This window comes from Emys orbicularis, chromosome 5 (genome assembly GCF_028017835.1).
Source record: "Emys orbicularis isolate rEmyOrb1 chromosome 5, rEmyOrb1.hap1, whole genome shotgun sequence".
Lineage (NCBI taxonomy): Eukaryota > Metazoa > Chordata > Testudines > Emydidae > Emys > Emys orbicularis.
Genome location: NC_088687.1, coordinates 54,594,049 through 54,608,424, shown reverse-complemented (window position 1 = coordinate 54,608,424; position 14,376 = coordinate 54,594,049). Strand labels below are relative to the sequence as shown.

Here is a 14,376-nt window from a genome sequence, read left to right as displayed (position 1 = left end):
CTGCACTGTAACTATCTAGAAAATTTCACAACAGCTGTCTGAGAGAAACAATAAACTTAACTAGCTAAAAATAATGGTGGTGATGTGTGGGGGAAGAGATATGAAACGAGGAAAGAATACCAGGTAGAAAGCATCTTTACCTCATTTAATGTTTACCATGGGTTTGACTGGAGAGGAGAGCATCCAGAAATTCTATGATGTGCAATTATTCCTTCAAGTGGGAAGAGAACTGGAATGGGAATGAGGCTTGCCCAATCCCATGATGGATCCTAGGATTCTGCATGGAAGGATTCTCCCAGGTGGTCAGCAGCAGGATAGGACACATAGAAGGGCTGCTTCTCGTCTTTCCTGGAACTGCTACTGGATAAGGGTAAAATTTTAAAAGTGATTTAGGAGTAGAACTGGCCAGAGATGGAAAATCCTGTTCTGCAGGAAATACTGAAACTTCAAAAAAAAATTGTTCTGAAACAGAATGAAAAATGAGATGTAGAAATTGCCCACAGAATGGGAATTCCAACTTGGCCATTTCATTTCAACCTTTTTAGAAATGTTTCCAAGGCTGCCCAGAACCCCAGCAACCTGCCAGGTGAGGAACTGCACAACTTGGGGATCCTGAGAGCCAGAGCTCCCAAGCTAATGAGGAGCTTTGGGAGCCTGGAATCCCTGATTCTTCAGCAGCCCACTTTGCAGGCTGCCCTGGAACCAGGAAGCCCAGGCTGCTAAGGAGTTAGGAGCTTCCAGAGGTTCCAGGCTTCTGGCTCCATGTTAGCACACCAGGTGGGCTCCTGAGGAGCCAGACAGGGGCGCTGTCAGGAAACCAGGCACGTTTTGGTAATCCTTGGTAGGCAGGTTTCCATCAGAATTTTGTCAAAAAAGACACATTCCTGGAGAACATGTTGATTTTTGATAAAGCAGCATTTTCTGGTGGAAAAACGTTCCATCTGAAAATTTCTGACCGGTTCTACTTAAGAGCCTAAGCCCAATCTTCCAACATGATTGACCTGCTTAGGCAGGGGTGCTGGAACCATTCATGTAGTGGGAGTGCTGAGAGCCATCGAACCAAACTGTAAACCCTGTACATGATGGAAACCATTTCAAGCCAGGGGGTGCTACAGCATCCCTAGTTCCAGCACCTATGTGCTTAGGAGCTAAAGTATCAGTGAAAGTTAATGAGACATAGGCTCCTAACCAACTAAGTCATGTTTGAAAATGGGACTGAGGCGCCTATGTCACTTGCACACTCCTGAAAATGTTACCCATAGAGACCAAAGTCTCTAATGCACCTCAGACACAGTCAGGGAGAGGATGGCTGTCCAGAAGTTAAAAATGCCTCCAAACAAAACGCTCTGTACTTTTAGTGGATGACACTAAGCTGGGGGGAGAGATAGATACGCTGGAGGGTAGGGACAGGGTCCAGAGTGACCTAGACAAATTGGAGGATTGGGCCAAAAGAAATCTGATGAGGTTCAACAAGGACAAGTGCAGAGTCCTGCACTTAGGACGGAAGAACCCATGCACTGCTACAGGCTGGGGACCGACTGGCTAAGCGGCAGTTCTGCAGAAAAGGACCTGGGGATTACAGTGGACGAGAAGCTGGATATGAGTCAGTGTGGGCTGCATTAGTAGGAGCATTGCCAGTAGATCAAAGGAAGTAATTATTCCCCTCTATTCGGCACTGGTGAGGCCACATCTGGAGTATTGCGTCCAGTTTTGGGCCCTCTGCTACAGAAAGGATGTGGACAAATTGGAGAGAGTCCAGTGGAGGGAAAATTATCAGGGGCCTGAGATACATGACTTACAAGGAGAGGCTGAGGAAACTGGGCTTCTTTAGTCTGCAGAAGAGAAGGGGGGGATTTGAGAGCAGCATTCAACTACCTGAAGGGGGGTTCCAAAGAGGATGGAGCTAGGCTGTTCTCAGTGGTGGCAGATGACAAAACAAGGAGCAGTGGTCTCAAGTTGCAATGGGGGAGGTCTAGGTTGGATATTAGGAAAAACTATTTCACTAGGAGAGTGGTGAAGCACTGGAATGGGTTACCTAGGGAGGTGGTGGAATCTCCATCCTTAGAGGTTTTTAAAGCCCATCTTGACAAAGCCCTGGCTGGGATGATTTAGTTGGGGTTGGTCCTGCTTTGCACAGGGGGTTGGACTAGATGACCTCCTGAGGTCTCTTCCAACTGTAATATTCTATGATTTCTGTTGGTGTGATTGGGGAAGATTGTAACAATATCAGAAATATTGGTGCTTGCATAGGGATGATTATTATGAATTTCCAGTTTCCTTTAAGAATAATTACACGTTGTTTACATTATACGAGACATCTTAAGGGCTGTCTTGTGGCATATATACCCAGCCCTTGCTTGTGGTGATACCTATAGCAATCTTATCTTTTAAGACTTTTCTGGAGGACTAGAAGGGAAATAATGCCCTTCCTCTTGGCCCTTTCCCAGCCTGCCACTCCTTCTCTTGGTCTGCCCAGCCTCTGTACCTTTCCCCAGCACAGACCCTGACCTGTACAGAGAGGCTTCAGTCAAGGGGACAAGGGGGATGAAATGGGTGCTACAGTGGCAGTTGAGGCCCCCCTACATGCATGGATCTAATGGGAATGCTCTAGGCCACTATTTGGAAGCTCCATAACAACATAAAAAAAAAGCTGAAAAATCCTTTTCCTCAGCCCATTACTTACCATAATGTAATATAAACATTTTAGATTAAAATTGAGGTTTGGTGACATTTTTTTCTGACGCTTTTGATTTACTTGTTGGGTATGTTTAGTATTTTAGGGAAATCTTAAAACAGAGTTTATTTTACTAATTTCTCAGAAATAGCATCATTTTGGTAAATAACTTATATGAACGTCTGAAGTTGAAAAGATAATGAAGTTATGTAATTATGTATCTACAGTACACTTACTATCACATGCCAACTAAATCCCCAGTTCAGCAAAGCATATAAGTACTTTGCTGAATTGGGGTTTAGGTGAGCTGCTTTGTGAAGTGCACTGATCACAAATAAATATTTGGAAAAAGATAATAAGACCTAACACTTATTCAGTCATCTCTTCTTTAAGTTTTTGTATGTGATCAGCTACTGTATCTTCAGCTCTGCTCTCTTTATACGTGGTAATGTCTTTCTTAATCAGTAAAAGATTGAGAGATGTTTAGAAACAATTGTCATTTTCACGGTAACTGCTCAAGTTTTTTGCAGTACATTAGAGCCCCTTGAGACACTTGTATTAATGCCAGAGCTAGGATAATAGGATTGTAAGTCAGCCATAAAAGCAGGCAATCAAATCTCTCCATACCTAGGAGGAGAGGTAGTTTTTTTCTTGTGTCCATTTAGAGTTGTTTTATCCTGAGGTAATTATATATTTCCAAAGCTGAAAGCATCTTTGAGTAGCTCAATTACTACAGTTGTTGGGAAGTGCTTTCTATCAATACTCATGGGAACTTAAATGAAAACATTAAATATGACAGCAGCTTTCACCATCTTCATTCAGAATTTGTTATATACTCAGACTTACTTTTTTGAGGTGCCTCTCCACTCTAATATCTGTAGCAAACCCTGCCATCTCACAATATTTTTATTGACTGCAATTAACTTAATAAGAAATAAGAATGGCCATACTGGGTCAAACTAATAGTCCATCTAACCCAGTATCCTCTCTTCTGACAGTGGCCAGTGCCAGATGGTTCAGAGAGAATGAACATAACAGGGCAATTTTATTGAGTGGCCCATACCCTGTCATCCATTCCCAGCTTCTGGCAGGTGGAGGCTTAGAGACACCCAGAGTGTCTGGTTGTGTTCCTGACCATCTTGCCTAATAGTCATTGAGGGCTCTATCCTCTGTGAACTAGTATAATTCTTCTATGAACCCAGTTATATTTTTGACAGCCACTGCACTTTGTGGATAGTTCTCCGAAACCATCTACTCGACTCCAAGATCTTTCTTGAGTGTTAACAGCTAATTTAGAACCCATCATTTTGTATGTATATTTGGGATTATGTTTTCCAATGTGCATTACTTTGCATTTATCAACATAAATTTCATCTGCTGTTTTGTTGCCCAGTCACCCAGTTTTGTGAAATCCGTGAGAGGACCTTTCCTCTTATCCGATGACTGCTTACTTTGCTTAACGGACTTTGATGGGGGATCTTGTCAAGGGCTTTCTGAAAGTCCAAATACGTTACATCCACTGGATCAGCCTTGTCCACTTGTTTGTTGATACCCTCAAGGAAGTCTAATAGATTGGTGAGGCAAGATTTCTGTTTACAAAAGCTGTGTTGACTCTTCCCCGACATATTGTGCTCATCTATGTGTCTGATAATTCTGTTCTTTACTATCATTTCTACCAATTTGCCTGATACTGAAGTTAGGCCTACTGGCCTATAATTGCCAGGATTGCCACTGGAGGCTTTTTAAAAAAATGATGTTATATTAGCTATCCTCCATGTAGTGGGGTGGTCACCCTGCTCCTGCCCGGAGTGGCTAAAAACAGCCCGGGAGAGGGCTGTGGCTGGGGCAAGCAGCTGATTGGGGAAGCAGCCTCAGCTGGGGTCATGCCCCAATCAGGCCCCAGCTGGCCCTTATAAGAGGGCAGTGGGCCAGGAGCAAACAGTCTCTCTCTGCCTCTAGAGAGGGAAGGGCCTGGCTGCTTAGGAGCTCACAGAGTACCTAGAGTGGAGCAGGGCTGGGGGAAGGCCAGAGGAGCTGGGGAGCTCCGACCTAGAAACCCCCCCAAGCTGCAGGCCTTGTTAAAGGCCTAGAAGGGTACTGGGGTTGCAGAGGGCAGCCCAGGGGTAGGCCAAGGCAGCAGGTCCAAACCCCCCTTGCCTGTGATGAGTGGCTTGTACACTGCAGTCTGCCCCAGTGAATGGGGGCTAGATGGTGACTGGCAGTAGCCTGATACTGAGGCGAGGTGGTGATAGGGGGTTGGGGGTTCCCCTGAGTGGGGAAACCCAGATTGGGGGTTGCTGCAGAGGGGCAGAACCCCTGGGTAAAGGGGGCACCTGGGTCCAGGAGGGACTCGGGCCCAGCGGCAAGTGGGACACTGACCTGCAGAGGGCGTTCTGGAGCTGAAAAAAGAGCTAATTCCCAGGAAACCAGCAGGAGGCACCGCAGGGGTGAGTCTCGCACTGTTACACTCCAGTAATCTGGTACAACGGCTGATTTAAGTGATAGGTTGCAGAACCACAAACTGTGATATGTGATTTCAACTCTTGGGTGAATACGATCTGGTCCTGGTGACCTATTACTTATTATTAGTTTGTTCCAAAACCTCCTCTATTGACCCCTCAATCTGAGATGGTTCCTCACATCTGTCACCTAAAAATCTACCTCACATCCTTTGCAGTGAAGACCAATGCAAAGAATTAATTTAGCTTATCTGCAATAGCCTTAAGTGCTACTTTAGCACCTTGATTGTCTGGTGGCCCGACTGATTGTTTGGCAGCCTTTGTGCTTCTGATTTACTTTTAAAAAATTTTGCTGTTAATTTTTGTCTCTTTTATGAGTTGTTCTTCAAATTCTTTTTTGGCCACCCTAATTATACTTTTACACTTGATTTGTCAGAGTTCCTGCTCTTTTCTATTTTCATCACTAGGATTTGGCCTCCAATTTTTAAATTATGTCCTTTTGCCTCTAACCACCCCTTTTACTCTGTTATTAAGCCATGGTGGCATTTTCTTGGTAGTCTTACTATTTATTTATTTTTAAATAATTTGAGATATGCATTTAGTTTGAGCCTCTATTTTGGTGTTGTTAAAAAGTTTCCATGCTGCTTGCATCCATTTCACTTTTTTGACCCTTACTTCTAATTTCTGTTTAACTAACTTGCCTTTTTGAAATTAAATGCTACTAGAGGTGGGTTTCTTTGGCATTTTCCTTCTACTGCATGTCAAATTTAATTACTTTATGGTTGCTATTATCAAGCAGTTCAACTCTTGGACCAGATCCTGTACACTATTTGGGACTAAATCAAGAATTGCCTTTGCCCTTGTGGGTTCCAGGACTAACCGCTACAAGAAGCGGTCATAAATGGTGTCCAGAAATTTGATTGTGCATCCTGTCCTGAGGTGACATGTTCTGAGGTGATAAATCCTCCCTTATTAGTGGGTTTTCTGTTTTGTAACCTCTCTAATCTCCCTGAGCATTTCACAATCACCATCACCATCCTGGTTAGGTGATTGGTAGTACATTCCTACAGCTGTACTCTTATTATTCAAGCATGGAATTTCTATCCATAGAGATTCTATGGTACAGTTTTGATTAATTTAAGATTTTTACTTTATTTGACACTATATGCTTTCTTTCACATATAGTGCCATTTTGACTTAATATTAGTGGAAATCAGTAGGGATGATCTTAATCTCAGCCCAGTTAATTGAAAGAGATCTTGGGTAGACAAATTACAAAAGATAATAAAACTAAGATTAATTGGGAGAAAAGTGTACAATAAGGCAGTTCAGATCTTAAGGGAAAAAATGTATTTTCTGTATTATTTTAAGAGTTACATTTTTCACTATATTGTCAGTAAGCACTTGAGTGGACTGGGATTTTAAAGTTGCTTTTTTAATGCTATTTGGATCCTGACCCAAAGACCATTGAAGTCAATAGGACTTTTTTCATTGCCTTCAGTGGGCTTTGAGTCAAGCCCTCTGTTTGGAAGATCTCCTAACTAGTGTTATCTTTAAGTGTTTTTTAAACCTGCAGCTTTCCTTGTTGTTTATGCTTTTTTTTTTAAAAAAAGGAGGGAGTCTCTTATTGGAATGAGATAACTGAATGTTCTGATCACATTGGGGCATGCTAGTTTCAAGTAAACAGTGTTTGCATATTTGCTGAATAGTGGTTTAAAATGCTGTGGCCGGGGTCCCAGAGAGCCACACTGGAGTTACCCAATTAGGGTGAACTGCAAAGAATGGGGCAAACAATCTGCAAAGCTGGTGGATATTCCAATACTTAGATTTACCAAGCCAGCACAAAACAGTTTCTATAATACCTCACTGGTTACCCAGAAGCCAACAACACAGTTCCCTAAAGCAACTCAGCCTTAGGCCTCTACCCAGACGCCCAAGTCAAATATGATGAAGATTACTGAAAATCTTATTCATCATATAAGAAAGTTCTACCAATCCCAAAGGATCGGACACATTACTTCCCAGATTAATGAATATTCCAGATCTTACCCAAATACACGCTACAGCCAATTCTTATTAACTAAACTAAAATTTATTAAAAAAGAAAAGAGAGAATGTTGGTTAAAAGATCAGTATACATACAGACATGAGTACAGTTCTGAGATCAGATTCATAGTAGAGATGGTGAGCTTTGTAGTTGCAAAGAGTTCTTTCAGCATTAGTCCATAGGTTATAGTTCAATGTTCATATTCAGGGTGATCCAGAGGGGACTGGAGATCTCAGCTTTACAACTCAAGCTTCCCCTGCATGAAGCATCAAGCAGATCTGAGATAAAAAGGATCAGGACCCAAGACATCTTTATATAGTTCCAGGCCTTCTTTTGACAGCTCGGAGTCTTTAGGCGAACAATTGGCAATCATGGAGACTTTGAAGTAGACCTATTTCCTAAGCATCATGGGTAATTAGCTACAGGGATTAACATAAGGCAATTGCCTGTCTTCCACCATTCGCAGATTATTTGCTATACATTTCAGAGAGAGATGAATACAGTGATATCACTATGTTTACAGTTCATTTAAATGTTAATATTTCCTTTTGATCTCTGAATTAACAAAATACAGCATAGACAGGGACTGCTCGATTACATTGTTAACCTCTAACAATATATATGTAAACACACAAAAACACAAACTGCTTAACCCTTTCTGGCCATGTGTCACAAATGCAAATAAATATTTTTAAATAGTCTGAAAAAGGGAAATAATGCTTTACTAAAATGTCTGAAATCTGAACAACTGCCATTTTCCGTTGTATTTTGCTGCTTTTTTTTTATTTTCTCATTTTCTGGTTTCCTTAGTTGAAAACCCAATTTTAATACCAACCTCACTCATATGAAAGTGCCTCTTTTAATCTATGAAGTACTGATGAACAAAGGAAGATATGCCTATAATCTCGTGTTCTGCTAGGCTCTCAGATGTCAGTCCTGACAACTAGATTATACAATTCCACACACGCCTCCCCTTCATCGCTAAACTTCCTGATCAAGCACTGCACAACCATTGCATTGACTTTCTTTCTCTCAACATCATAACAAAGGCGTAACAAGAACCAATGGCTGGAAACTGGCACATTCATTAGAAGTTAGACACACATTTTTAACAGTGAGGGTGATTAACCCCCTGGAACAAACTACCAAGGGAAGTGGTTGATTCTTTATCTCTCAACATCTTCAGATGAAGACTTGATGCCTGTCTGGAAGTTATGTTTTAGACAAATACGAGTTAAGGGCTCAATACAAGAGTAACTGGGTGAAATGTAATTGCCTGTGAATATACAGGAGTTCAGACTAGCTGATCCAACGGTCCTTTCAGGCCTTAGATTCTATGAAACTTCATCTTAGATCCCTTCCAAACTGACTTCTGCTTTCTCTGCTACTTTAATTGCTCTCATTGAAGTCTTTAATGATCTTTTTCTGGCCATATTTCAGGGCCTCTACTCATCTTCATCTTCTCTGCTCTGCTGCTTTTTGATGTTGTCAGCCTTCTTCTTCTTCTTGACATTTGATGCTGATTGGTTTTTTGAGATAGTGTCCTCCCTTGCTCTTCTTCCCGCCTTTTGATAGTTCTGTCCATATCTCTCTTGGTGGGTTCCTCCTCTCCTCTCTCTTGAGGTTTCCCCAATGCTCTGTCCTTGTCTCCTTGCCATTCTCACTTAATGTCCTGCCTCTAGATAATCTCACTAGCTCATACGGTTTCAGGTGTGATCTCTTAAAAATCTATTTCTCCACTGAATAACTGTCTCCTTAGATTGACCCCTGCATCTCATTTTATCTCTGGCATCTCCTCTTGGATGTCTCGTAATCAGTTGAAGCTGATGACGTGGTCAAAGGAGACTCCTAATCTTCCATTCCAAACCACCTACCTTCTTTCACTGTTGACACACCTTGATTTCTGTCATCTCAGGGTTATTTTCCCTTCCCCTTTCCTTGTCCCACAAATCCAGTCCCTATATAAGTCCTGCTAATTCTTCCTCCCCAACAATTCAAATTCCATTGTTTTATTTGCATCACTACAGCCAAATTTCTCATTCTGGTCTTCATTATATTCTGCCTTAACAACTGCAATAGCCTCTCTCTGGCCTTCCAAATGCACACTTTGTTCCCATCAAATCATACAAATTGCAGCTGCTAAAGTCCTTTTCCTTGTCATCAAGTTGATCATGCCACTCGCTTCTGTAAAGAGGCTACCCATCCACTCTTGCATCTAATTTAAGCTTCTTTGCACTAATTTTAAAGCTCTGATTCTGCCCCTTATTGAGCTTTGCAACACCTATCCCCTTGCTCCACTAGTATTCCCCTGCCATGTCCAGCTGTTTGTTAGCTTATCACACAATTGCCTCCATGTCCTCTCCCATGCAGCCCCATACATGGTACAACCTCCCTGAGCTCATCTGCAAAGCTCTACCCCATTCACATTAGAAGTCTCTCTTAAAGAGTCACTTCTACCATGCTTCTTACAATGAATGGAGATTACTTTTATATAAAATGTTATTGTTTCCCTTACCTTAACCTCTGTCTGTCTATTTATCCTTAGATTTTCCTTAGATCTCTTAAGATAGGGACTCATGCTTTCTTGAATATCTGGAAAGTACTTAGCATGTTATGGGTACTACTGTAAAACAAATATTTGTGTGATTCTGAGATGCGGCTCTTTTGAGAAGACTAGAGAAATCACTATCATGTGCTAGAGTCTGACACATCCCTGTCACACACTTGACAGCAATAAGACAAAATTATATAATTTATACGTATTAAGATAACCTTCTCTCTGTAAGCAATGAAAACATCAGTTTCACTGTTTTTTACAGCTAGAAGATGATATTGTGGCAAAACCTCAGTACATTCAGAAAATAAAAAACTTTGCTCTTGAACAGCCCTCTGATGAGTGGATGATTCTTGAATTCTCTCAGCTTGGATTTATTGGTAAGTGTTGCAGCTCCAGCAGGATCACTAGTGGTCAGCTCAAACTCAGAGGTGCACTACTAATGTACATTTTACATGGAATTGTGTTTCAACTCCTGGAAAGGCTAATCCCCAAAATCCCTGATTCTCTAGGAAATGCTACAACCACGTCAGACTCCCAATCTATGTTCAGAGTCTCTCACTGTCCATGCTGTATGGCACTATCCTTATAGTGCAGGATCCTATCAACCCAAGATCCAGTCACATTGTATTCATTCCCACAGGGAACAAGAGGTCCTACCATGTTCCCAGCGCCTATTTAACGGTCTACACACTTAACTGGACCCAGGAGTTAGCCCCTCCCTCCAAGCCTGACAATTTGCACAATAATTTGAGGTGTGGCAGGCTTCCAAAGATGCTTATTGGGATGGTTAGAGCCTTTATTTGCAATTATGTAACTTACTCAGTTGAGAGCTGGGAAACGTGGGTAGGAAGTGGTCCTAGGGGTTGTGGGGGTGCAGCTGCATAGCACCCCAAGGTGCAGAACATAGTTGCCCATCATCGGGCCCTAGATCGGAGCTTGGTGGAGAAGGTGGGCCTAGATACCTAACCCATTCCCAAAATCCAGGAGATCAACAGAAGGCTTTACCTTGACAGAGAGTCCATCTGGGGAAGACCCTGACTGTTCAAGGGCTCAAATCCCCAAATTCCCCATATTAAGACAAAAGCCTTTGGGGAAGCTGAAGGACATGACTATAACTGAAAAGAGGTGACCACCTGCTGCACCCCTGCCTGAGCCCTATGCAGCACTGGTGGTGAGTGTTCCCCTTTTACACATGTATACTTCAACATGCAAAAGGTTTCTATATGCCAGTTGATCGCATAGCAATTCCTAAAAATTCTAGATTAAAAATAAAATGCAGCCCCTTTGCAAATCGATTTTAAATTTTTCATAAAATTTTTGGAAGCTGTGTATCCTTGTTATGGCACAACAAGAATGATGCTCTAGAAGTAATTTTAAGTGGGTTAGATTGCCAAAATGTCAATGGGTCATATTCTGCCTTTGGCTCTAATTGATTTCAAGTCAGTGGACTTTGACTCAGTCAGTGGGAGCTATGCAGACTCATCCAAAGGTAAAACTTAGCCCATTCGTTGTTAGTGCCCTTTAAGTTTGTGCATTAAGTCAGCTAAGTCATCATAAACTAGGAGATGTTTGTTTTGCTTTAATGACTGTTAGTATGACTGAACTATCTGACAACATGGTGACTAATCACAAAATATACATATTATGAGCAAACAACATTCTCAAGTTTAACAGTCTAGAAATACGAACAATGGGTAATTCAAAACTGATTTTGTTGCAACAAACATATTGAACTGCACCCTGCTCCTGAATGTTGTGCAGAGGAAGCAAACTTGTAGACAAATCTATGGTGCGGCCATACAGGAGGGAAATGTCTATGCAGGATGCTTCCCTGTTCCATTTAGCTGCCTTCAGCTATCCTGCAAAGCAGGGAAATGAGACATTGCCTGGGGTTAGGAGTGAAGGTGGTGTAGGTTAAATGGATATGAGTCTTCAAACACACAGTTGCACCAGTTTTAACTAAATCAATTTAAGATTACATCTTTAGCTAAACTGGTTCAACTTTGGCTATGTCTATACTTATAGCGACATACACTGCACACTCCCCTAGCACGGGTATAGATGGCAGCATAGATAGTGAGGCACTGCTTAGGTGAAGAGAGTTAAGACATGCCTGAACCTCAGGGTACGTACTCAACACTGTTCAATACACTCCCAAGCAGTGCCTTCCATTGCCAGAGACTTTCCATGCCCAGCATGGGGTAGGCAGCAGGGAGAGGCTCCAGCAGCAACCTGCAGCAGGTAATGGTTCCAGCAGTGGGGAGCTGCCGGAGTCTTTCCCTGCTGCCCCAGAGCCTTTTACTGTGGCATGCAGCTACATACGGCAGTGTGGATGCAGCCTGCTTTTCCCAGTGGATTGTAGCTACACATACACCACATGCTGCTGCCAGCAATGACAAGGCTGGAACATGTAGACCAGGCCTAATCCTGCAAGTGCTGTATTCCCATCTAGCATAAACCCCAACACTTAACAGTTTTAAAGGTGCTTAACTGCACCTGCAGTAGATGCTAACAGATGTTTCATATGGGATTAGTAAACAGGAGATGAATTGGTTTGGGGTTTTTGTTTGTTTTTGTTTAAATCATGCTCTTTCCTTGTTTAGACAAAATTGAAAGCCTGATCCCACTGATGGAAGGTTCCCTCACCATCAGAGGTTCCAATGAACATCTTGAGGGAGATCACTGGAGATTTTCAAAGGGAGGCTGGATAGCCATCTGTCTTGGATGGTTTAGACACAACAAATTCTGCATCTTGGCAGGGGGTTAAACTACATGACCTTTGCGGTCCCTTCTAATCCTTTGATTCTGTGATTCTAATGGAAAAACTTCTGTTAAATTCAGTAGGGTCTGGGTTCTACCCTATGTGTTTGGGTGCAGGAAGAAAACATGGGCTTCAGTGATATGCATACAGGACTAAATATGACTGAAATGTGTGATTTCTTCTTCTATTTGTTTTCAGGAAAGTTGTTTAGAACTAAAGATTTACCACTCATAGTAGAATTCTTTTTAATGTTCTACAAAGATAAGCCCATAGACTGGCTTCTAGACCACTTACTCTGGGTTAAAGTATGCAGTCCAGAAAAGGATCCAGTAAGTGTTTCTGTATTTTATTACTACAAAATAAATTATATTATAAATCACAGTTAATGCATGATTCAGTTCCAAAAATAGAAAAGTACACATTCCATAAATGTGTTTTAGGGATTTTTAAACAGTTGTAGGAGATTGTACTGTAATGTGATTCAAAGTATAATTTAACTGAACTACTAGCTTGGACATCTTGTGTTAATTGTTTGATTTCACTCCATAATGAAGTAAGCATACACAACTATATTATTAACCAGTAAAAGCAATGCTTGCTGCTTAATATATGCTATGGCGACATAGGAATTAAAATGGCAAGAACAAAGATTAAAAGTAAACATCAAATATGAAATAGCTCCTTCTAAGAAACCTAATGAGGAAAAATGAGAATTTAGGTTCTAGTACATACAGATGGCTTGTGTGGGCAGACTTCTGCATTTACATGAAGCTCCACTGATTTTAATGGGGCTTCTTATGGGTTCAGGAGTTTGCTTGTGTTGTCAATTGCAGAATTAGAGCCTTATGTAGCATATTATATTGAGACTTAGCATTTGATTTCATGGTATTTTCAGACTGCTAGGATACTTAAGGTAAAATTTATACATTACTAATCAACACCTTAGTTTATTAAAACAACCAGTTTTAAAATCTAATTTGTTTGAAACTGTTCATGCTATTTACCTTTTATATTTCCCTCTGTTTAGGAGTGGAAGACTGGTTTGTTTCTAGTCTGTTTCACTGTCTGGTCTCATGAGTTAGAAAAGGCTGTAGTATTTGTTTGCAAATAATGCAGGAAGGTGTTTAGAGCAAAACCAACCTAACCTACCTGTTTTAACTGAAATAAACAGTTCCAGGTTATATTGGGAAAGGTGCCATTTCTGGAGTTCCAAATGTTTCCAATAGCATTTTAACTATGTGATTATCTTTAAAATAGTTCTATGTTTACACTCTTTTTTCACTTGAGTGTCTCTAACTCCCACACTTACACAGCCTGTGGTGCCTTTTGTCACCAACCATGGCCTTCTTAGATCTTAGGCTGGGCTAAGCGCTCATGAAATGGACTGCTGACTACACTACAGGGGCAACAAGAGGTTTCCCTCCCTCCTAGTTTTTAGAGTGCAGATGGCTTTACTTGAGGATAGGATAGTGACAGTTCTCACTCTGTGTTCTTTTTAAGTGTTTTGCGTGTGTATTATTTTTTGTTGGTATGGGTGGAAAATGACTTCATGCAAGAAAGATATGGGATGTGTAAACAGCTGAGTGAAAAGAGTTGAGCAAGTGGGCTTAAAAAGACTCATTATGATGACCTGCTGTAGGGAAGATGACCTTTGGGGATGGCAGAAGGTGGCTTGTTTTAAGCTCCACCAGTACAAAGAGGACTTAAAACTGCCTTAAGGAGGCAGCTGAGGATTTCCCCAGCATGGCATTTCACACTCCGCACTTAAGCATAGGAGGAACGAGGATCTCACTCCAGTAATCCTGGGCTGGCAACCCTGCAGCTCTAATTTATCCGGGGACTGAAGTGGCCCCCATCTGCCTCTGGTGCACAAACAGT

The 14,376-nt window shown here is 41.6% G+C and overlaps 1 protein-coding gene across 3 annotated transcripts in view; it reads left to right on the top strand.

Moving 5' to 3' along the window:
* The window catches only part of MGAT4D (MGAT4 family member D), a 94,012-nt gene that overhangs the window by 65,804 nt on the left and 13,832 nt on the right, over nt 1-14,376 (top strand). For all 3 annotated transcript variants that reach the window (XM_065405811.1, XM_065405810.1, XM_065405808.1), the window contains 2 exons: nt 10,000-10,114; nt 12,697-12,827. In XM_065405811.1, coding sequence (XP_065261883.1) covers nt 10,000-10,114; nt 12,697-12,827 — 246 coding nt within the window. The remainder of the gene's footprint in view (nt 1-9,999; nt 10,115-12,696; nt 12,828-14,376) is intronic.